General features: G+C 35.7%; 1 protein-coding gene across 1 annotated transcript; it reads left to right on the top strand.

Moving 5' to 3' along the window:
* Positions 1-9,072: 9,072 nt before the first annotated feature.
* On the top strand, positions 9,073-12,272 carry LOC125212516 (protein indeterminate-domain 12-like). The gene is made up of 4 exons (XM_089063705.1): positions 9,073-9,290; positions 9,402-9,762; positions 9,850-10,246; positions 11,540-12,272. Exons 2-4 carry the CDS (start codon positions 9,600-9,602, stop codon positions 12,102-12,104), a joined length of 1,125 nt encoding a protein of 374 aa, XP_088919831.1. The 5' UTR covers positions 9,073-9,290; positions 9,402-9,599; the 3' UTR covers positions 12,105-12,272.
* The last annotated feature ends 10,605 nt before the right edge of the window (positions 12,273-22,877 follow it).

Genomic DNA, 22,877 nt, shown 5'->3' with positions numbered 1-22,877 from the left:
TATCTTCAAATCTTCAAATCTTCAACATTCAAATCTTCGAATCTTCAAATCTTCAACATTCAAATCTTCAAATCTCTTCAACATTCTTCAAATCTTCAACATTCAATAAAATAACACTTATTAAAATGCCAACAACTAAAAAATAACACTCACAATTCACATATCAATACGCAACAACTCGTATTAAAATGTCAACAACTAACAAATAACACTCACAATTCACATATCAATACCGAGAATATCGAATGTCAACAACTCGTATGAAAATGTCAACAACTAACAAATAACACTTACTATTCACATATCAATACCGAGAATATCGAATGTCAACAACTCGTATTAAAATGTCAACAACTAACAACAAACGTTATTTATGTCAACTAGGGGGTATAATTGTCATTTTCGCACGATGTCAACTACAGAGACATTATGTCAACTACGATGTCAACAACAAACGTTATTTATGTCAACTACGATGTCAACAACAAACTTTATTTATGTCAACTACGATGCCAACAACAAACTTTATTTATGTCAACTACGATGTCAACAACAAACTTTATTTATGTCAATTATTATGTCAACAATAACATTTTACAAATAATTAATGTAAAAAACAAATATTTTCATGTCAACGACGTATATTATTTATGTCAACAACAACGTTTTACATATAATTCATGTCAACAACAATGTTTTGCATATATGTGGTTGACATTATATGTGTGTTGTACATTTTCATGTCAACGACAACGTTTTACATATAATTCATGTCAACAACAATGTTTTGCATATATGTGGTTGACATTATATGTGTCCTGTTAACATGAATTAGTCAATTAATTGCAGGTGATTTTTGATTATGATAGAATTAAAAAAGTTGCAGCTGATTTTCGATTTCCCCCCAATTTGAAACCCTAACTAGTCAATTAATTAACAACATTTTCATTTTCCGATCAGAATCCGGGAAAGTGATGGGGAGTATGGCCGGAATCAACATCAGAATAGTCGTCGGAGTCCAAACAATCGGCGAAACACAGAAGATCTGGAGAAGCTTCCAAGCTCTCGGCGCCATAGCCTTTGCCTACTCCTACTCATTAATCTTAATCGAGATTCAGGTACTTGAATTTCAACATTTCACCTTCTCCGATCCACGATTCAGTCATCAATTACTAAAAAATCATTGTTTAATTTGAATCAGGACACGATAAAATCGCCGCCGTCGGAGTACAAGATTAACTTCTCTCTTCATCGGAATCGCAGCTATGGAGGCCTCTCTCTTCAGATCTCGGTTCGTCGCAGCAGAAGCGAGCCTCCTCTCTGGCAGAAACGAGCTAGATCCGAAGGATTTCTCCAACAAAACGTGATTCAACGGCTTTGCCACGACACCGACGGAGCTTGATGCCGCTGCGGTTGCGTTGAAACACTTCTGACAGAGATTATTAGCGTCGGAGGAGTTTCCAGCCATGCCGTACAACCTTGAACTCCGTCTCCTCCTTCTCCGTCCTCTGCGCCATTTTTAACTCAAAAAATTAAAATCTGAAAAACAAAGAACAAATGAATCCAGACAGAATCGTTGGCGGATTGATCTCTAGAGAGAGACACAGGGGCGTGTGGAGACCGGAGAGATAGAGGTGGAGAGAGTTGCGGGCCGGCTTTGGGAAGGGAGAAGAGAGTTGTTAGATAAAAAAAAATTACCACCATGCCCTTTCATAATAAATTAATCTAAAAATATTTTTTGTGTGTCAAAATCTGGACCACTCATTTAATAAAAATGAGTGGTTGATATTGCATCTCATTTCTCAATTACTCTAAAAAATCTCAATTGATCATGGACCTATATATATATAGGTTTGTGTTAAAATGACAACCCCTCTTAAAATGACACTGTGACACCGCTTATACAACAATATTATAAACGCTACACAACAATATTACAAACGCTACACAACAATCTATAGATTGATGTATAGTGTGTCGGATATTGCTGTTCAAGAAAAATTGTTGTATAAAGACCAGCACATTGCTGCCCGTCTTTTTCCAGATTTTTTTTTGCCACGTGGCAGCTTATTATTCGTCCACGTGTACAAATGATTGGCTAGAAATAGTGGTATGGTGTTATTTTAAGGGGTGGTGGCACCCTAACATGCCCCTATATATATATATATATATATCAAGTTATCATTAAAACACTAATAATAATGGAGATCTCACTATCTACTAACATTACATTAACTATCCTTCTCATCTTCTTTCTTAGACTCTTAATTTACTAATTTTATCTTAATTCTCATATTATATGATATGCCCATATATTTATGGGACTAAGGGAATCTTGTTCTGTACACGAATAACACAAACATGCAAAAACAAAGTGTCCGTATGAGATATGACAGCTCAGAATAGTCAATATTAGTAAAAATGTTGCAATATTTTTCAGAATTATACAATATAAGTGTTTTGGATACATGTGAATTTAATTGCTACTCCATTTATTAATCAACTTTTTAACTGTTATTTAATTTACATATTTATTCTATACAGGCGTATTTTAAATCCCTAACCATATTAGAATATATCAATTGAATTAATATCGTCATCGTATGTCTAGTACTGATCATGAGAAGCAATCTTAAAACTAGAACATGTAATTAGTAGTGTAATTAATTTGTTTTAATGATTTGAAGATAATTTTGTTCATGTATATACTTTTAGTAGAAGGAACAAATCTTATCAAGTTTGAAAAGAATACGAAATTGGAAATAGTTTGAGATTAGAGTGAATTGCATGAAAGGTCCCTAATTTTTGCACTTGTAACACCAGTGATCTCTAAAAAAAAAACACCAGAAGGACCTGACGTTAAATATAATCACGAATCATGTTTTTTAGCCACTTTTCGGACGAAAATGTCCAAATAGTTTGAAGGGCATTTTTGACCATCTCTAAATTCGCTGACATATGAATTCTATCACAATTCTGTCAGCAGCTTCTTAAGTGATTTCCTAATAAGTTCTGGTACTTCATACGTGATTAAAGTTTTGTCAATATTTGTACCAAAAAAAATTCTTATGTTCCTCTATTCCTAGTTAGTGGTAACAATATAGTACTTATATCATGTAGGAAATTCATCGAGGAACAAAAATATGAAAAAGTGAAGTTATTTATGCAAAAAATCCGAATCAATAATACACTGAATAAAAATTAGAAAGTGTAAATAATGACAAAATTTTAATTACGTATGAAGTACAAAAACTTATTAGAAAATTACATAAGAAGTTGCTGACAGAAATGTTGCAGAATTCACATGTCAGCAATATAATGGAGTGACAAAAATGCCCTTTTAGGGCCTGAGGGTATTTTGGTCTAAAAAAACATGATTCATGATTATATTTAATGTTAGACTCCTCTGGTGTTATTTTTTTTTTGTTAGGGTCACTGATATTATAAGTACAAAAGTTAGAGACCTTTCATGTAGTTCACTCTTGAAATTATAGCCACGTCCCTTCAAAGAAACAAGTGTTTAAGAAATTATTTCACAAAGTGGGTTAAAAAATTAGGAGAATGTGTATATTAATTCTGTAATAATAATATAATATTTGAGTAAGATGAGTTATGTGAAATTTATTTATTAATTGAAGATAATAAAAATAGATAAAATATTTAATGATGGACGAAGGAAATCATATATTCATGCTACATAAATATAAGTAGCTTGTTGTAGAAAATAAATAAAATATTTAATTTCAATATAATTCGTGTAACAGATTACGTCAATATAACTTGCAAAATATGTCAGTATAATACATTAATAAGGTCAATATGAAACTGTATTTACGTTTTCATGTATTCGTGTTGACATATTTACACTATATTTACAGAATGTTCCTCAATCCTAAATTTGGTTTATTCTTATCTTTTCAATATTAAACAATAAAAAATGAAATTACACGTGACAATTTATAGACCATTAGATCTCCAAACTTCTATGGTCTTAGATTAGTTGAAGTTAATAATTAAGGATGAGTTAGCAATTGATCACACCTCATAGCATTAGAAAAATCTATTGCGAATTAGAAATTGTCATGTATATATTGCAAAATCTACTTATTGTAATAACAAGCCTATTTTTAAATGCCATGTATAGATTGCAAATTCTTCCTATTATATTTATAACAAACCTGTCAGATTGTTAAATATTTTTTCAATAATTGAAAAATCAACTTTTATCACATAAATTCTAAATGGTATTTCTTATTAAGTAAATTATCCAGATATATATCACAATTCAGGTCTATATATATTACAGACAACAGAGACATTACTTGTAGAAACTTCTAAAAATCATCAATAATGGAAAACCTACAGAAGAAGCATTTCACACTTGTGGTTGTCCTTTTCATGATCATTACAGGTAGGCACTATTACAATGTGTATATAAATTTGTAGTAACTTGATAGAAAACTATGGATGTCAAAGTGTAAGTTTTCATAAAATAAAATAAATCGATTATATAAATGAGATATTCATATGTATGTGTACGATCAAGTTTTTTTCCTCGTGCAATTCTTCCTTACCTCTGTTACATTGATGTATATATATACTTTATGAATGTGATAAAACTCATATTTTTAGTTCAAACACATAATTTATTTAATTTTATTTGTGTTGTTTTAGTGAATGGATTGAGTGTTGATAAGATGTGCACTGCTATACCATTTCCAGAGGTGTCGTGCAGTAGGGATTCGCCGGCTAAGTATGAACCTTGTTTAACTTTTTGTCAACAGAAGTTTGGATCTGTCGCAGTTGCAGAGTGTGTTTATCCGATTGAAAAAGGAAAATTATTTTGTTTGTGTGTTGATTGCAAAGATCCACGACAAATCTTATGATCTCAATGGTAGAATTGTGACTTAGACAAATTAATTATATTCAATGCTTTTATTCCAGTTTAAATTGTACGTGGCATGTATTAATAATAAAGATGTGATTTTTTATGAAAAAATCCAAAAGTATTTGCTCAAGACTTGCTCTTAAAAATCTCACCAAAACCACTAAGGAAAATAGATGGCTTAACTCACAAAAAACCTAGACCAAGCTAAGAGATTATAAAAAAAAAGAAAGATTGAGAATGTGAGTGAATTGGGATCTTAGTTTCTTCTTCAAACCAATTAAGACAACCCGATACAACTCTCACCAATAAACTAGTTGCATTAGTTTCACAATCCTAAAATGAATTAAGAAATTTAGAATTGATTAAAAAAAAAGTAGAGAATAAAAGCTCATATTAAGCTGATAATATCTTTATTTAATTTTTCAACTATTCCGGGGCAAAATGATTAGTTTTGAGAATTTGGGATATATTCAGAGTGGGTGGTATATTGGGCCTTTTGCAAGCTACAACGGAGAAAGTAAGCCCACGTTGGCCCAAATACTTATTAATGTATGCCCATACTGGAGAAGGGTAGGCCCACGTCGTTAAGGCATTTTCAAAGGGAAAAATGTCATTTTGGTAGATAAAATTAGTCGATATCAGTAAAATATTATTCTGTACACGAATATATATAACAAATATTAAACATGCAAAAAAGTGTCCATATAACAGCTCAAAATAGTCAATATTAGTAAAATGTTGCAATAATTTTTCATATAATTATACAGTAGTATAAGTTTTTTGGATACAAGTGAAATTAATTGTTACTCCATAATTAATCAACTTTTTAACTGTTATTTAATTTACATATTTATTCTATACAGGCGTATTTTAAATCCCTACTAATATTAGAATATATCAATTGAATAATATCATCATCGTATGTTTAGTACTCATCATGAATAGAAATCTGATACTAGTAATTAACAACATGTAATTAGTACTATAATTAATATATCCTGCAGACTAAAAGGATAATATATTGCTGAATCTGAACCTGGAACTCTATTCGCGCCATTCATATTTGTTATTTCATCTTATTTATGCGTAATTAATTACTTTTATTGATTTGAAGATAATTTTGTTCATGTATTTACTTTTAGAATCACAGAGTGTATTCTTTAAAAAACAAATACAGTAAGAAATTAAAAAAAAAAAAGGGTGAGTGAGTTATATGACTAAATGAGCCATGAAAGAATCTGAGAATAGAAGACCCGTGAACAAAAGCATCATTCAGTTCATGACTATCATTTTGCTTATTCCTTCCCTCTTATCATATATTCTCTTTTCTCTACTCATCAATCATCATCTTTCACTTCCAAACATTATTGCCATTTTTTCTTGGACGTCCCTAACTAAATAAATTATTAGACCCAAAGCTTACATATACTAATATAATGCTAACAACATATCCTTAATCTGCTAGATAAATGGGAAAACCAAGCCACCTAAAGATGATAGTACTTTATTTATATATTATGACAATAAGAAATATAATAAAACAAATGTAAGTAAGTCGAGGAAATCTCTCTTTCAGTAAGACAAAATATACGCTTCTACCAGTATTCTCATATGACATATTGTTGTAGATAAAAAAAACTTTCTTTGAGCATGTAGAAGTGCCTTAAACTCGATAGACACCGACAAACTTATCAAAGTTTTGAGATTCGATCGAACAATGCACCTAAATATCACTCCTTATGGCATAGGGGAAACTTAGAAGATCTCGCCATCAAATCACATCAATACATGATGATGGTCCCGAAAACATAATCCTAACTCCATTCTCATTAGATTTTGAGCTATGGTCGACCACACATTACATAATCTACAAAAAATTAGCACTTTCAATTCCTGAAAAATCGAACAATTAGTGATTCACTAAAGTTCGTGATAATTGATAAATTAGAGTTAAGTTGTCAATGGCGTAGAACAACAATATTTTCTTTAGGGTTTCAAAAGATGGATACATATGTGTGCAATACAGAAACCTAATCTTATCTCATGAAAAGGGAAGAAGCAAAAAGAAGAGAAACTGAATCTCAAATGAAAGATAAACACATGATCCTATATTACATTGGATACTCAGCAGTTTTTAATTAGTTTCAAGAATCTCGAGATAAGCATGCGTCTTGGGTCATATTCTTCCATTGCTCACATGTTGTTTGTTGCCATATACTTAAATAAATTTGAGTTCTAGCTAGTTAACACATTTAATATTTAATTATGTGTTTATACTCTATATAGATGGTTTAATAAAGTATTAGTAGTAGTATACATACTATTAAGGAAAAGTATTCCTGAATTATTATGGAATGGTTTTTCAAGACCAGTTGTCTAGTCTAATTAATTTACATGCTTTCTGCCCCTATAATGATTATATGTATGAAATTATTATTATCAAGACTGTAATGATTTTCAATGGATAAAAGGGTGGCGGGTTCTGCAATACATCATATGTCTTTTGGATACAAATTTGGAATAAGAAAAAGTTACAAAAGAATATTTGAGAAAAAAGAGACCTTCAAAATTCCCTCTAGTGGGGCTTCGGTTTTGAGAAATTAAGTAGTGCAATCCAGGGATGAGATAAGCAGTAAACATGTAAACATCACGAGAAATTACATTTCATGGAAAAGGAAGTAAGTAAGCATATAATTAAATCCCCAATTCAATTGAATATTTTGTCTCTGCGTATAAAGTTTGTTTGAAACTCCTAAACTTTTCACATTTTAAAATTTCAATATTACCACCAACATAATTTCAAGCATGTTGTTCAATTTTTCTCGTTAAATGTTTACAAAGATTACTGCATTAAATTTGAACTTTGATGTAAATTGGGTGTGTAAATTTTATGGCTCTAGTAATAGAATAGTAATGTGGGTAATGCCTGTGATAAAGATCTAAAGTTCGAATTGGCGGTGATGCAGTCATTTATTCATTTATAATGTTGTAATTATAAAAAAAATTATGGCAAATTAAATCCAACTTTTAAATTGTTTCAATAATATGTCGCGACCTCTTTATTGTAGTAGATTCATATTGCTTCTAGATTTCTGAATTATTTTGGACCAAAGATTCAGAGATTCATTCGGTGTCCAGATTCAAATGGATTGATGATTTATGTTTCTTTGTGATCAATTTTAACATTGGATGTAGAATTTGATGTGAATCAAATATTTCATATGTTTCTCATAAATTTTACGAATTTTTACTATGTTTTTAATTCATAAATGTCTATATATATTCCCTCATTAGATCGGAAATCTAGCTACACAGCTGAACAATAATTAACGATTCATAAAAGAAGAAAAGAAAATAATGAGATAACTAAACTCGTATTTGGTGCTCATATAACATTAGTTTGACAATTCATATAATATGTAAAGTATTTGAGAGCGTAAAAGAAATGCAATTCTACATAGGTTCAATTAAAGAAGTAATACAAAAAATTGAGTCCAAGTCATTTTTATTTCCGACAAGATTAAAGAATGGAAAACAGAATAATTATAACTTTCAGACTAAGAATAATTATAGTATACATTTAGAAATAACTAGAGCTTTTTGTCTCCAATTGCCTTATACTTATATAAAGTATATAATGGTTCTGAGTGTGTAAAAATATCATCAAAAATTGTGAGCTGATGATAGTCAATATGATAATTTAATAATGACAACCATAGCCGTGGGGTTACATAAAATTGTGGGAATATATTAGAAAGAGAGATATAGCCTCATCAACATCAACTCTTCCACTTTGCCTTTAGCCTTTAAGCTTTAGCCTTTTGGCTTTGCCACCATTTCCATTACATTTATATCCTTTTAAGCTTCTCAATTTTCTATGTTAACAAATATACCTCCATTTCAATAAAACTTTCAGGGGTTTGGGTGTTTTATAACAGGAGCAAAAGAAGAGACAAAAAAGTACCCATGTCAGTCCTCTAATTTTAGGAAAAACAAAAAACAATTGCATATAATCCATAAGCGACAATTAATTAAAAAAAGAAGAAGAATATTTGATGGTTCAATAATATTCATCACCAATTCTTGATTTTTCTTTGTTATCACACACACATACTTTACTTTGCAGAATTCTTGCTTTTCTTGTTTTTCGAGCCGTTTATTTTCTGGGATTTTTTTTTTTTTTTGTAGTTTTATATTTTTGGAGGCTCGACATTTTTATCTACTTAGGTTGGCCATTTCTCACCTCTCCAAATCAACACACGCATTCTTGTACACTGTTTGTGCACCCAAATACTACACCAATTATAAAGATTACTATTCTATTGTAGACTTGTAGTTGTAGCTTCCTAAGAGAGGAGAAAGAGCAGAAATGCTAAGCAGCCTTATAGTTTAAGACCACAGAGTTAGATTCCTTCTGGTTTTGTTTCTTTTCATATACAAGAAAAATCAAGAAAATACATATGCGAATCCATCGATTATAAGTATTTACTGGTCAGATGTATTAATTTTCCAGGTGGGATTTAGCTATTTCAGGGCTGTTTTCCGCCACCTGTTGGATTCAGTTCTAGGGCTTTAATGAGGGTTTGTTACAACAAGACTTGTTTTTTTCATTCATAAAGATCCAATTTTTATTTCTATTTTTGCTCCATCTCTCAAAATTCAAACACAGTTGCTCCTCCTTTTTGTCTGAATTCACCTAAAGAAAACAATCATGTTTCCAATGGTGATTCCAAATTCAAGCGAAGAAGGCACCAATTCTTCAAGAATCCATCAATCTGATTTGGGCACCCTAAATTCAATGCTCCAGAATTCCAACGCCATCACCACTCCTCAGATGAAAATCAAGAAGAAAAGAAACCTCCCTGGCAACCCAGGTAGTTGTAATAGTAGTACACACACCCACCCACATGTGTATCTGTGTTTTTTACTTCACTTTAATTTAATTTTGTGGTGTGTTGCAGACCCTGATGCTGAGGTGATTGCGTTGTCTCCGAAAACCCTGATGACAGCGAACCGATTCGTGTGCGAGATCTGCAACAAGGGTTTTCAGAGGGATCAGAACCTTCAGCTCCACCGGAGAGGGCACAATCTGCCGTGGAAGCTGAAGCAGAGGAGCAGCAAGGAGAATCGGAAGAGGGCTTATGTCTGCCCGGAGCCGTCGTGCCTCCACCACCACCCTTCTCGGGCGCTGGGCGACCTCACCGGAATCAAGAAGCACTACTGCCGGAAACACGGCGAGAAGAAGTGGAAGTGCGACAAATGCTCCAAGATCTACGCCGTTCAATCCGATTGGAAAGCCCACTCCAAAACTTGTGGAACTCGAGAGTATCGATGTGATTGTGGAACCCTCTTCTCCAGGTAATTTCAATTTGATTAATCTCGTGTTTTATTTAATTTTTAAAAAGATTCAATTTTTTTTAGTGGGCTTATGTTGTTTTAGTTATAAGTGCAATTAATGCATGTGTCTGTCAAATAAAATAGGAAAGGGGAAATAAAATCTTGTTATTTTTCAGATAAATGGATGGATTGTTATGTTGGGGGAGAAATTGTGAAATGTGGAACAGTGGGAAACCTGCATTTTCATGCAAATGTCTGTCTTTTCTTTCACAACTTTTGCTAATTGTAAGTACTATAAAAGGAGTCTAGGAAACAATGATGAATGGTTCTTAAAGAAAGTTATGGAAGCTTGAATACTTTTGTTGATCATGGCGGAGAATCCCTGCAAGATTTCTCACTATTTACTGACAGATGGGGTAATAATTTGGGAGGCTATAATCATCAAAAACTGCAAAAAGATGGAATTGTTGTGTTGTGTTGTTTTCGAGCTGCACATGCACTCACGCCCTACTGTGTGTATGTGTGTGTGCATGATCAAGCTCTATTTTCAAGATCACCTTTCGTCATCGTATATGCAAATTGATTTTCTTTTTATTGCTCATTTTTCATTGTGCATGCAAATCCATCTCTCTCTCTCTCTCACACACACACACTTTGGGGCTCACAAGCTCAGAAAAAATCATCTACATTTTCTTCTTGGCTTTTGTTTTGAAAGTTTATAGTGACCCACAAGACTATATTGCCCCCCCATACTAATTATTGAAGAACTTTATGTCTTCTTACTCCCACCCCCATAATTCACATGTTAATTTCCTATGAATTTCGCTTTGGGTTAAAGAATCTATGACTACTCAATTTGATAATTTCATTATTTATATTGTGTACATTACCTCGTCTTACAATAAGAGTTACATTTTGTCATTTTAGTCTGTCTCACAATAAAAAATTTATTTCACTTTTGTTATAAATGGTAAGTAGGTTTCACGTTCCACTAATTAACTTCACTCACATTTTATTAACTTCACTCACTTTTCTTGAAGCCAGAATAAAATAACCGAACTTAGCTAGCGGCTATAGGTTTCCATTAATACCAAAAAAGAAAGACAACAATACTGTTGCGTTCTCTAGTACATGTACCATATTGTGGACTCATGATGGTGGTGAAGATGGTGGCATGCATGCTAAGATATGAAGATCATGATGACAATTGAAACACAATATTCCACCTTGTCATTTAGCCATTTCCCCAAACAAAATAAATGATCATCATGTCATAGTAATTTACATATTTTCTACTTTTACTTTCATGTGCAGGAAGGATAGCTTCATTACCCACAGGGCATTTTGTGATGCATTGGCTGAAGAAAGTGCAAGACTCTCAGCTGCCACAAACTCATTAATCTTGCCTCAACAAAACCCTAATTTCAGTACCACCACCCTACCATATCTCTTCAGCCCCCAAAACCTCCTCCCATTCCGCAACCCGTGGGGCCCTCCTTCCCAAAACCCTAACCCCATCAATCTCTCATCGCCACTCTACCAAGAGAACCGGAGCTTGATCATATCGTCGTCTCCCTTCGGAAACTCCCAGGCCGGGGCGGCTCCTCTCTCGGCCACCGCGCTCCTCCAGAAGGCGGCCACGATGGGGGCAACGGGCAATGTGGGCTCCACCATGGCCCAGCTCGACATGCACAAGACTAGCGACGGATTGACCAGGGATTTTCTAGGGCTGACCGGAGACCAATGCAGCGGCGGCGGATTGAGGGAGCTGCAGCTGCCGCTGGTGAAAGTATCGGCGTTTGAACGCGATCACAACTCTGTGTTGAAGCAGCATGGATTCGGGTTCACTGAAACCTGCTCCGGGTGGGGCAATTGCTAGAGAGGAAGTGTCTCCTTTGTTTAGTAGTACAAACCCAAAAGGAGGGAAACTACAAGAGAGCTCGTTTATGATTGTGTTTTCAATTCAAATCATGCATGGTTTCTTTTGTGTGTTAAATGTGGATTATCTGTTACCGAGAATAATAAATTATCTGCGGATCTTTTACAAGTTGTGGGACTGATTAATTTCTTGCTTAGTTTTTAAAGTTGAGCTGTTACGTTTCTTATCAAAAATGGGCACATGTAAAGTCATGAACTTTCAAAATAGTTTGATTTTCCCCTTTAAACTTTAGATGTTGCATGAAACGTCATGAACTTTGCCGGTCTATGTAAATTTCTCATCCGACCCGATAGATTTTCGACACAAATTTATCGCGCCGGAGGCGTGGCTTGGCAAATGACAAATTTAGTGTTCAATTCGAATTGTGGAATTAATGTTATTTTTATGCTAAATTCGATTTAGATGTTTATGTCGATATGTATGTTGAATTCGATTTGTATGTTTTCATTTGTGCTACTTGTATGTTTGTTATAAGTCCATGGGTCAGAGATTGCAAAGATAGAAGAGAAACAATCAGAATTAGTGGAGTTTTTCCAAGTCACACCTCCGGCGCATCATGTAGGATAAGTTTGTGTCAGTCATCTATTGGGCCGGGTCGGATGGGAAATTTATACAGTCGGTAAAGTTCATAACTTTTCATGCAACATTTAAAGTGCATGACTTTACAGACAATTAGACAATTTAGACAATTAGACAATTTGAATTAGATGTGAAACAAAATCTATGGCTATGCTATACTAGTATGTATAGTTTAACACGTTATTCCATTTATTTATATGCATACTCCAACATAAAAATGATACTACTGCCATGAAACTGTGAATTGCAATGTAAAGGAGTAGAAATTAATGCAATTAGATTGAAACTCACTTAGCTAATATATTTGGATTTTAGTAGAATACATAGAAAGTGAAATAAAACAATTATAGTACTACCATAAGTGCAAAACTAAATCTAAAAACTAGTCCATTTAATACGTGAATTTGAAAGAAGAGGGAAACACGTTTAAGGAGGTGATACATAGTTGAAAAAAGAAAGAAAAGTAAGTAAGGAATAGTGAACTTGGTGTAAGCGTGAAGGTTAAAAAGTTGATGCTATTGCTATGTGTTTCCGTGCTGGGCTCTTAGTGTTAGTGGTGGTCCGCCAATTTGTTAGTGAACCAAAAGCCATTTAAATCATCAACACACTCTTCATTATTGTCAACGCTTACCAAAAAGATTCATTATTCATTCATCAATTTTAAAGTTTGGATTCTCTCTTTTCCCTCTGTTTTTGTGCAAATGCATCCTCTTTCCCATTTCTTTTTCATTTTTCACTGCCTATTGTTTCGCCATTTTTTATCAACGAATACATCCTATAAGAGAACAATTTTGTTACTTGTTAACACAACCAATTCGAGAAAACTAACATCAACATTCTCAATAAAGTAAATCAATGAAATTAAATAAGTTTGTAATTTGAGTCCATATATACCAGAAGAATAAAGTTTTCTATAAGGATACATAATAGTATATATATATGCTCAAAACCCAAGATGGAGTTAAGGAAAAAGATGAGGAATTGAAGTAAAAGTTGGCAGAATCAATCAACAATTCCTTTAGCTTTAAGAGGTATATACAAAGTGCATGATTAAGAAAAGATAAGCTGCAGTAAGCATATGAAATGGACCCAAAGGATAGACATACTCCTAAGTGCTAAGCTACTTTGGTCTGGTATATCCAAAGCTTTTAGAAAGTAGGGTGTAATAAGTTGCAGGTTAAGGTAGCAATACATACCATTTGCCTCACTACAGAAATGACACATTCTCTTTCTATCTTGCTATGCAGCATAAAAAGACAAAACTAAAGCTTCTATTCTATTCCATCTCTCTCTCTATACAACTTGCATATGTCATGTTTCATAAGGGAATCTCATCTCCACAGGCCTGCCTTTTGTTCCTTTTCTTCTTTGTTCCAAAGCATGCAAATAATTACCAAACCTTGCTTCATCTACTTTTACTATTATCTACTGCAAATCCCCATGCAGAATACTCCCTCCATTCTCCAAAACCTCCAAAACCTGACACATTTTGCTATTTTTGGGTGTCTGCCATTAAAAAACACATTTACCTTTCTCAACTTTTGGTAACTCATTCCACTCACATTAGTACTCCTATATAAAAATGGAATTCATATTCCACCTACTTTTTTACTATTCTTTGTAAAGTCAAATAAGTTCTTAAAATATGTGCCAAGTTAAAATATATCTTTAATTGGCGGACGGAGGGAGTATGTACTACTCTCTCCCTCTTCACCACATAACATTTGAGTGTCACAATGGCAATGAATAAAGAGACTCAACCCAAATTCAAAATTATGTTCCTATCAGTATTTGGCTCCACCCACAATGAAGAAAAAACTGTTTCAAGATTCCATATTCTCATAGCTCTCAGGATTCTCATAACTCGATAAAGTGTAAAGCAAATAATTCTTCACCCAATATATAGGCTGAAATTAACGTCTGGATAATTAAGGGAACTAAAAGTAGCTAGCTAGTAGCAATCGAACCCAATTCACGTATCATTTTGAGTGCATCATTGAATATATATAGTCGTATAAATAACAATAATACATGTATACTAAAAGGACATGAAGATTGGTATATGGAGTAGTTAGTTATATGCATAGTAAAGGAGGTGACTAATGACATTCAAATGCAGACATCACAACATTCAGCTGTATTTAGTAGTTCAACTTTGAAGCCACTTTAGCTTTTTACATCCACTTCATTATGTAGTCTTTAGCTTTTAATTATGGATTCCACTTGACTTTTATCATGGACCATGAAATAAGACAAATTAAAATATGAAAATTTTGTCCTCAATGGTTGCATTTAAGATTCCAGCATCACAAAAAACTATTATAGGGGTCACTCCAGAATCGATTTCATTGCTTTTAGCATAATGTAAATCTACAATTTCTTCAATAAATCAATTATCAGCATTTTAGGATAAAACTCAAGCTTGAAAACAAACGTTAGAATCCATGAAGAAGAAAGCAAACATTCAATATACTAGAAATAACAAGAGATGTGGAAATGACTGTTTCATTGATTAATTGTAAATGATACTACATTACAAACTTACAGCATAGCTAGGAAGGATCTAGAAGTCATTCCTGATCTATGTACAACTCGATAATCTCGTGCTTGCAGATTTAGTCGAAACAGAATCATGAACCATTCGTCTTCACCATTCCTTTCAAGTTACATCTCTCATGTACCTTTGTGGTCTTGTGCCTTAGTTGTTGATTCGGTAACAAACTTCTCATTAAAGTGAGCTTGTGTACATCCGGCCTTGGATATATCTCGTCACTTGTGCTCCAACATTGCATGCAACCTTAGCTTGATCTTTGTTTTGATCTTAGCAAGGTTCTCTAACACGCCCCCTCAATTCGAGTGAGGCTAGGGAAATTACACCAAGTCTGCTTCTCAGCTTCACAAAGGATTGTCTGCTTGCATTGAAAATATATCAATCCAAGGTGGGAACATGTCTCATTTCTATAAATGTACATCATATCTGATAGGCACCCCGTAATAATGAATGTGACGGATTCTGAATTATGGAGACAACCACCACGAGGCCATCACCGACTTTGTGTAGTACACGTTATAAAACATGTAAACATCCATACTATTCGGGTAATTCTTTTTACAATCATGATATAAACTCAATCACGTTATCCGTGTATTTGAACTCATATTGCACGTTAAACTCTTTCATATGGTAATTTGCAAGTAGTCAAAACCACCAATGAACAAATTCCGATTCGAAAACGCCTTCTACTCCTTCGCTAATCCATTGAAGACCTTCCAATTGAAAACATTATCATCAAAATGCAAATAATGAAAGAAGAAAAAATCCATGTGAATACAAGTTAATTATGCATTTTTCGTGTGTGTGCGCATGAAGCAGAATTAAGTCATCACTGCGGGACATCTAAGTTTTATGACTCACATATGTGACATGTGATAGAATCCTAAGTTTTATGACTCATATATGTGACATGTGATAGAATCCTAAATAGAATTGAATTTTTCATATAATACATGTATTTTTCATATAAGACATATTTTTTCCTAATTAATTAACTATCAATTAATTAGTATTATATTAATTGAAATGAAAATGGACGTATAATTAGTATTGATATGTTGTTGATCAACAAAATCAAATCAATAATATTATTGTGATTAATTATTTGATTTTGATTTTGATATTACTTGGTCAAAAAGAAACGTCCTAATTAAATAGCAACTTTGATGGAAAGGGCATTAATTGTTTATTGTTAGGATTTGTCATCTCTCTGTCTATAAATACAAATGTGGTGATCTCATCAAATCACACATATCACAGAGAACATATAACGAGAGAAAGAGAGGGAAACAAATCATTGGAATTGGAGTTGGAGTTGCGCTACTGCACCATGAAAAGTTCGAGGAAGTCGTCTCCTTCTTCCAAAATCGCTTCTGCTATGTTGTTCAAAGATTTTGCTCTATTTATATTCAATTATTATACTATGACTATAAATAATCTCTAACAGGACATTGATACACGAGAGCGTATTGAGATAGACGACCGGTGGCGGGATGCCCGGCAATCGTAGGTTCTATGCGCGAGAGCGGTTCTCGTCAAAGCAGTTGCTGAATTTGTAAAGAGAGATTGGATTGTGGAGAATAAACTTATCATTCATTAGTATGTACATTGCCAAGTCTCTCCCTTTATATCTAGGACCCTAGAGTGGTTCGACCTCCTACCTCCCGGGAAAGAACCACAAAGAAAATCCGAGACGGGGCGTATAGTTACGCCCGACACTTACAACCTATTAAACAAGAAAATACCAATGTACAATATGAAAATACAAAAGCAGTCCTATCAAATAAGCTAGCACACTTCAGCACACAACCGACAAGGCGATTGGGTGGCCATGTCTTCCTCTTCGGACGAACAGGCTTCCTCCTTCCATTGTTGGACTGTTGACCCTGATCGACGTTGTTTGTGTCGATGTCGTCCTCGTGCAGTTGAACCGCTGGAACGGTTTGGATGTCGAACAGCTGCACACTCGTAGCAGACATACATTTGTTGTTGGAATCGTAGTCCGGTCAAAGCAATTTGGCGGGTCGTACAAGTGACGGATTATTTAATTTTGAAATAATTAAATAATTTATAATCGATCTACGCTCCGAGTAGATGATTGTGGTATATTCAATTTTTCTAAACCGATTCTCGGTGAATGAGAAATAATATATTAAAGTATGTCACGATATATGGAGATATGTAATTAATTAATCAATTAATTAATTAATCTTATTTTGGACACGTAAATAAAACAATATGGCAAATGAGCATATGGAGAAAGCTTCGTAGAATACGTGCACATTGATCGGGTTGTCCAGATACATTTCTGGAATGAACAACTACGTGAGAGGTGTCTATGTACATCCGTCCAAGTTCATGCTCCATGATTGACGTTTGTAACGTCTAACATTTATAACCACCGACCGTTACAAATTAGCCTTAATGGCAGATCTGACTCCATATCCTCCCATGGCCTATAAATAGTGATGCACATTGCATTCTCCACACCAAGACATTTCAAGATATACTTGAAATCTTTACCCTCATAACATACTGATAAGGCCAATTTCATGCATTGGTTATGGGGTTTAATTCAACGAATTTCTGGGTCTAACACAACTTTTAAGTCAGGTGTGTAGAAGAAATTGCCAAACCCAGGAATGAAGGAAGAAAATCACATGGTGAAGGAGTTTGACGAGAAAGTGAGCAGAAAAGAAAAAAACTTGCCAGACGTAGGAGATTGCTAGATGGAGGGCAAAGAAGGGAATTCAAGAAGATTCTAGAAGATCACCTCCACGTCTATCAATAGAGAGCACGCAACACACATGAATCATCGACACATACATTTTGCTCTTAGCTCACTTTCACACACTTCCACACACACTTGGGGGATATCGGAAATTCATGGGGTTGGGGTTCATTTTTTGATTTGTTGTTGTGTACCACTGCCTCCACGTGAGGCGAAGAAACAATTTATGTTTTCGTTTTAATTTCTGCTCTAAATTTCCCCGAGTCTTCGCTGTTCGAAGCTCGACGTTGTTTTGTTGTTGAATTCTTAATCGTTTAGCTATGGAAGTTTATGTTTTGTTTTCGTTTTATATTTGCATTGATTGTTGCTTTACCTTGGATGCTTTTCGCACTTGATTTGTTTTGTTGAAGTTGAATTGTGTTGGAATTGTAGTTGATCGGAGGAATTTGGCTAGATCGGAGTGATCGGAGATGAAATTTGCTGGGTTTGTTGTGGATGGCTTGGATCCGGAGCGGATGAAGCATTTGATGTTAGATCTGTTGAATTCTGCATGGTTATTGGTTTCTAGTTACTGTATTTAGTTTACTTCTTCTAGTTATTGTAGATCTGAGCATTTTCCGGTGATTTGTGTTTTTTCGACGTTCGAATTGTCATGTTCTGTTTGAGTCAGGGTTGTTGCTTTGTTTCATTCATGTTTATGCTTGAATCGGTTGAAGATATGAAGATGGATGTTAGTTAAGTTCATAGTTAGTTATTTGTAGCTTTTCATTCGTACCTTTGCTATTTTTGGAAATGGTCCCCACAGTCTCTTCTTCGTCTGTCTAGTCATTTTAGGAAAATTGTTCACTAGGTCTGGTAAATTTCGTTGTTGAAGTGTTACTTGTTTAGATCTCTGTTTTCATCATGCCTATATTCTTTATGTTTTCCTTTTCCTAGGTCTAGCTGTTAGAGTAGATCATTTGCACTTCCCGAGTCTAGTAGTTAAGTTCTCAACCCAAGTTTGCGTGGCAGCAACCAAACCAGTCCAAAGTCCTCTTAACTCCCACTCGCGTCCTATCTGTCTCTGTGGGTTCGACCCTTGCTTCTCTATGCTAGTTACAGTGTAGTGGGTTGAGGTATTATTTTCTTTGACAGTAGACTGAAGGTGAGTCCAACGACCGTAATCTTCCTGGTTATCGAGTTCCTAGACCTTGCAGTCTAGTAAATTTCCTTGACCTGAGGATTATGAATTAATTGATATGTACTGTGCTATCAGCCCGACCTCTCAAATGGCGTCGTTGCTGGGGATGGATGGCGTAGTTTGTGTGAGTGTTTAGAGATTTTGGCGTATATAGTTTTGATTTTCTTTTTTGTTTTTCTTTTCAGTTTATAAGCAAAGGCTCACGGTTTGGAAACTGGAGTAACTCGTCTGGATCAAGAAACGTTCAGTTCAGGTGGCAGGTCAAGGATTCAACATTTACGGTCACCACCAGATCGGGGTTAACGACAAGAAATCCATTTCTGTTTGGTTCAGACAGTGACGAAGATTGGAATTCGTCAGGCAGAGAGGACCTTAAGTCTTCATCAGAAACAGGGTACTTAGAAATAGAGGAGGAAGCAGTCAGTGACATGGCAAACTTAGTTGATCCTGATCCTGAGAACGGTTCACTCACTGCACATCTAGATGACGAACCAGCTCATGCTATTGTTTCAAATCAGCGTCAAAGGTCCATCGACATAAAGACGAACGTGCTAGGTGTTCTACCCACTTTTGCAGGGCGAAGGAATGAGTGTCCATATGAATTCCTGAATGAGTTCAGCAAGCTGTGCAGCATCCAGAAGAAGCCAAATGATGCGACGGAGGAGGACTATTGCCTACGCACAATCCCGTTGGCTTTGAAGGGAGAAGCCAACACATGGCTGTTAAAGCTGCCACCGGACTCAATTCATACCTGGAATGATTTCAAGTTGGAATTCCTGGATTACTTCTTTCCTTCGAACAAAACCAATGCCCTTAAGAAAGAGATGCAGGAGTGCAAGCAAGACTACGATGAGTCTTTGAGTCAGTATTGGTCTCGATTTAAGGGATTGCTTGATGCTTGTCCCAACCACAGAATGATGGAAGCTGAAACCTACAACCTGTTTTATGGGGAAGCTAATCATGAGTCCAAGGATCTGATGAATTACTCGAGTGGGAGAAATTTCACCAAGAATAAAGCAAGTGAAACACGAGAAACCCTTGGGAGGTTGATCGATGCAAAGAAGGCCTATGATAACCCGCGTACTCTTATGAGAAGAAGCTCAGCAAATGCAGTGCAAGAGCAGGAAGGAGAAGGAGTGGGTGACAGAATAGATCGATTGGCAAGGGCACTTCTAAGCGCAATTGAAAAAAAAAATCCCCATGTCTCACAGGAGAAGGAGAAGTTGCCAAGTCAAGAAGAAAATCAACTCCAGCTCTATTATGGTCCGTCAACCGATGGAGAATACCAAGCCCAGACGAACGCTATGGGAAATTGGAATTAGAGTAACCAGAATACAGGCTGGAACCAATGGAAGATTAAAGAAGCCCCATGGAGAGACAACCCCTGCTTCAGATGGACTGACGGGAACCAACAACCTCAAGTTCAGTATCCTGGTCCAACTGAGAACCAACAGAATTGGCCTAACCGGGATCAAGAAGGGCCGTATCACAACTCGAACTGGTCAGGGAGTAGTCAAGAAGGGCAGAATAACTGGGGCTACCGAACTCAAGGAAACCAGCCTAATTGGGGCAATAGGAACCGGAACAACCAAGGAAGCTCTTATATGCCACCACACCAGAGAAACACCACCGGGAATAATCAGAATTTCCAGCCTAACCACCAAGGAAATCAAGGGTCGGGAAACCAGCACAACAACAATCAGGGAGGTCAAGGGAACTTTCGCCAGAATCAGGGGAGTGGACAGAACCATGGTTAAGGATCGAGTTCCAGCCAACCTAACTATAAACCCCGGAGGAATCTAGATGATATAGTGCATGACCTAGTCAGCTCTCAACAACATATGCAGAACAACATGCAATCCAACAATGACGTGGTGCATAAACTTCAGGATGCACAGCAGGAGCAGAAAGCTGCAATGGACATGTTGGCTAAGAAAATGTCTCAGATCAATACTTCGTTGAGAAACATCAGTCAGATTACTCTGAGATTAGGGCGTGGCTATGAAGGTCCAATGATGAAAGATGATGAAGATGTACCCCCCGTGATAAGCAAGGAGAGGGAGAGTTTAGTTCCTGACCGAAGAAGTACGGAGACAAGGAGCATCAGAGTAGAAGACAGTCTTCAAGAAGGCGATTTGGAAAGACCGCTACCCTGAGTGGCTGATCCATTTTTCCTAGACCCAGAACCAGAGGTGGAGATTGAAAAGGTAAGGAAGGAAACTGGTGAGCCATCCGTTGGAGGTTCCACAGGTACATTAAAACGAATGAAGTCGTTCCCTTACTGATGAGATGCTCCAAGTTTCGGTAATCGTCTGCGAGATCTTCGATGTATGGGGGATGGACTTTAAGGGACCGTTCCCATCCTCCTATGGTAACACCTATATATTGGTCGCGGTGGATTATGTGTCCAAATGGATAGAGGCTAAGGCTACACCTTCCTGTGAATCGAAAGAAGTAACAAAGTTTCTGAAGGCGAATATTTTTAACAGGTATGGAGTGCCTCGAGCTATAGTCTCAGACCAGGGAATACACCTCTGCAATCGCACCATTGAAGCATTGATGATGAAATATGGTGTCCACCATAGGTTATCTACTCCTTACCACCCTCAGTCTAATGGCCAGGCAAAAATTTCTAACAGAGAGATCAAGGCAATATTGGAAAAGACCGTTAATCCGTCAAGGAAGGATTGGAGCAGGAGGCTCGACGATGCATTGTGGGCCTACAGGACTGCATTTAAAACTCCTATTGGGATGTCACCTTACAGGTTGGTCTTTGGAAAAATGTGTCATCTGCCCGTGGAAATAGAACACAAAGCCTATTGGGCAATCAAGGAGATAAATATGAAGGCACATGCCTGTGAAGAAGAGAGGAAGCTGCAACTGTAGGAGCTGGAGGAACTAAGGTTGGAGTCATATGATGCAGCAATGTGGTACAAGGAGAGAACAAAACTTTGACATCACAAGAACCTCCGGGTCAAAGAACTGCAAGTCGGGAAGAAAGTACTCCTTTTTCAATCCCGGGGAAGTTGAAGTCCAAGTGGATCGGTTCGTACACCATTGTTGGCCTTCGAGCGAATGGAGCTGTAGAAATCCAGGGAAGCGCCTTTAACTCTGTTTCTTTCTTTGTTAATGGTCATCGAGTGAAAATCTTTAGAGATAATTCGGAGTTGTGTGTAGTGGAGGAAGTGCCACTATGCGTACTCCCTATCATTGCCTAATCGGTCAAGCAAGTGAGTATTCTCGGCGAATTCCTGGGTCAGGTAAATGGCAATGCATTTCTGATCTATGCACTGACCCAGGGGATCTCGAGAATACTCAGCTGCAAGTGTAAATAGTTTAATTGTTTTTTCAAAATAAAAAATAAAAAATAAAAAATAAAATCTAAACAAAGAAAAAATTTTAATCTTCCAAAAATATTTTCGAAACACCAAGCTCCTCAGGGAAATTGTTTTGTCTCATCTATAAATCCTTGACCTGGGAACGTGGCGTTTCACCTTTGTTTTTTTTTTTTGTGATACTGTGAGTTGCAAGGGGGAGGCGAGATTTTCGGATCAAATTTTTAGAGGGAAGTTGGACATTTTCGATATTCAAATTTACCTTTATGGGGAGGCGTACGGTTGCTTACATCATTCCTGGAACCGTTCCTCTCCCTTATCTAAAAAAAATACA

The sequence above is a fragment of the Salvia hispanica genome, chromosome 2 (genome assembly GCF_029641045.1).
Source record: "Salvia hispanica isolate PSC_SH4W2 chromosome 2, Shi_PSC_v1, whole genome shotgun sequence".
NCBI lineage: Eukaryota > Viridiplantae > Streptophyta > Magnoliopsida > Lamiales > Lamiaceae > Salvia > Salvia hispanica.
The sequence above is the reverse complement of the archived record's forward strand: the minus strand, read 5'-3'. Positions and strand labels throughout refer to the sequence as shown.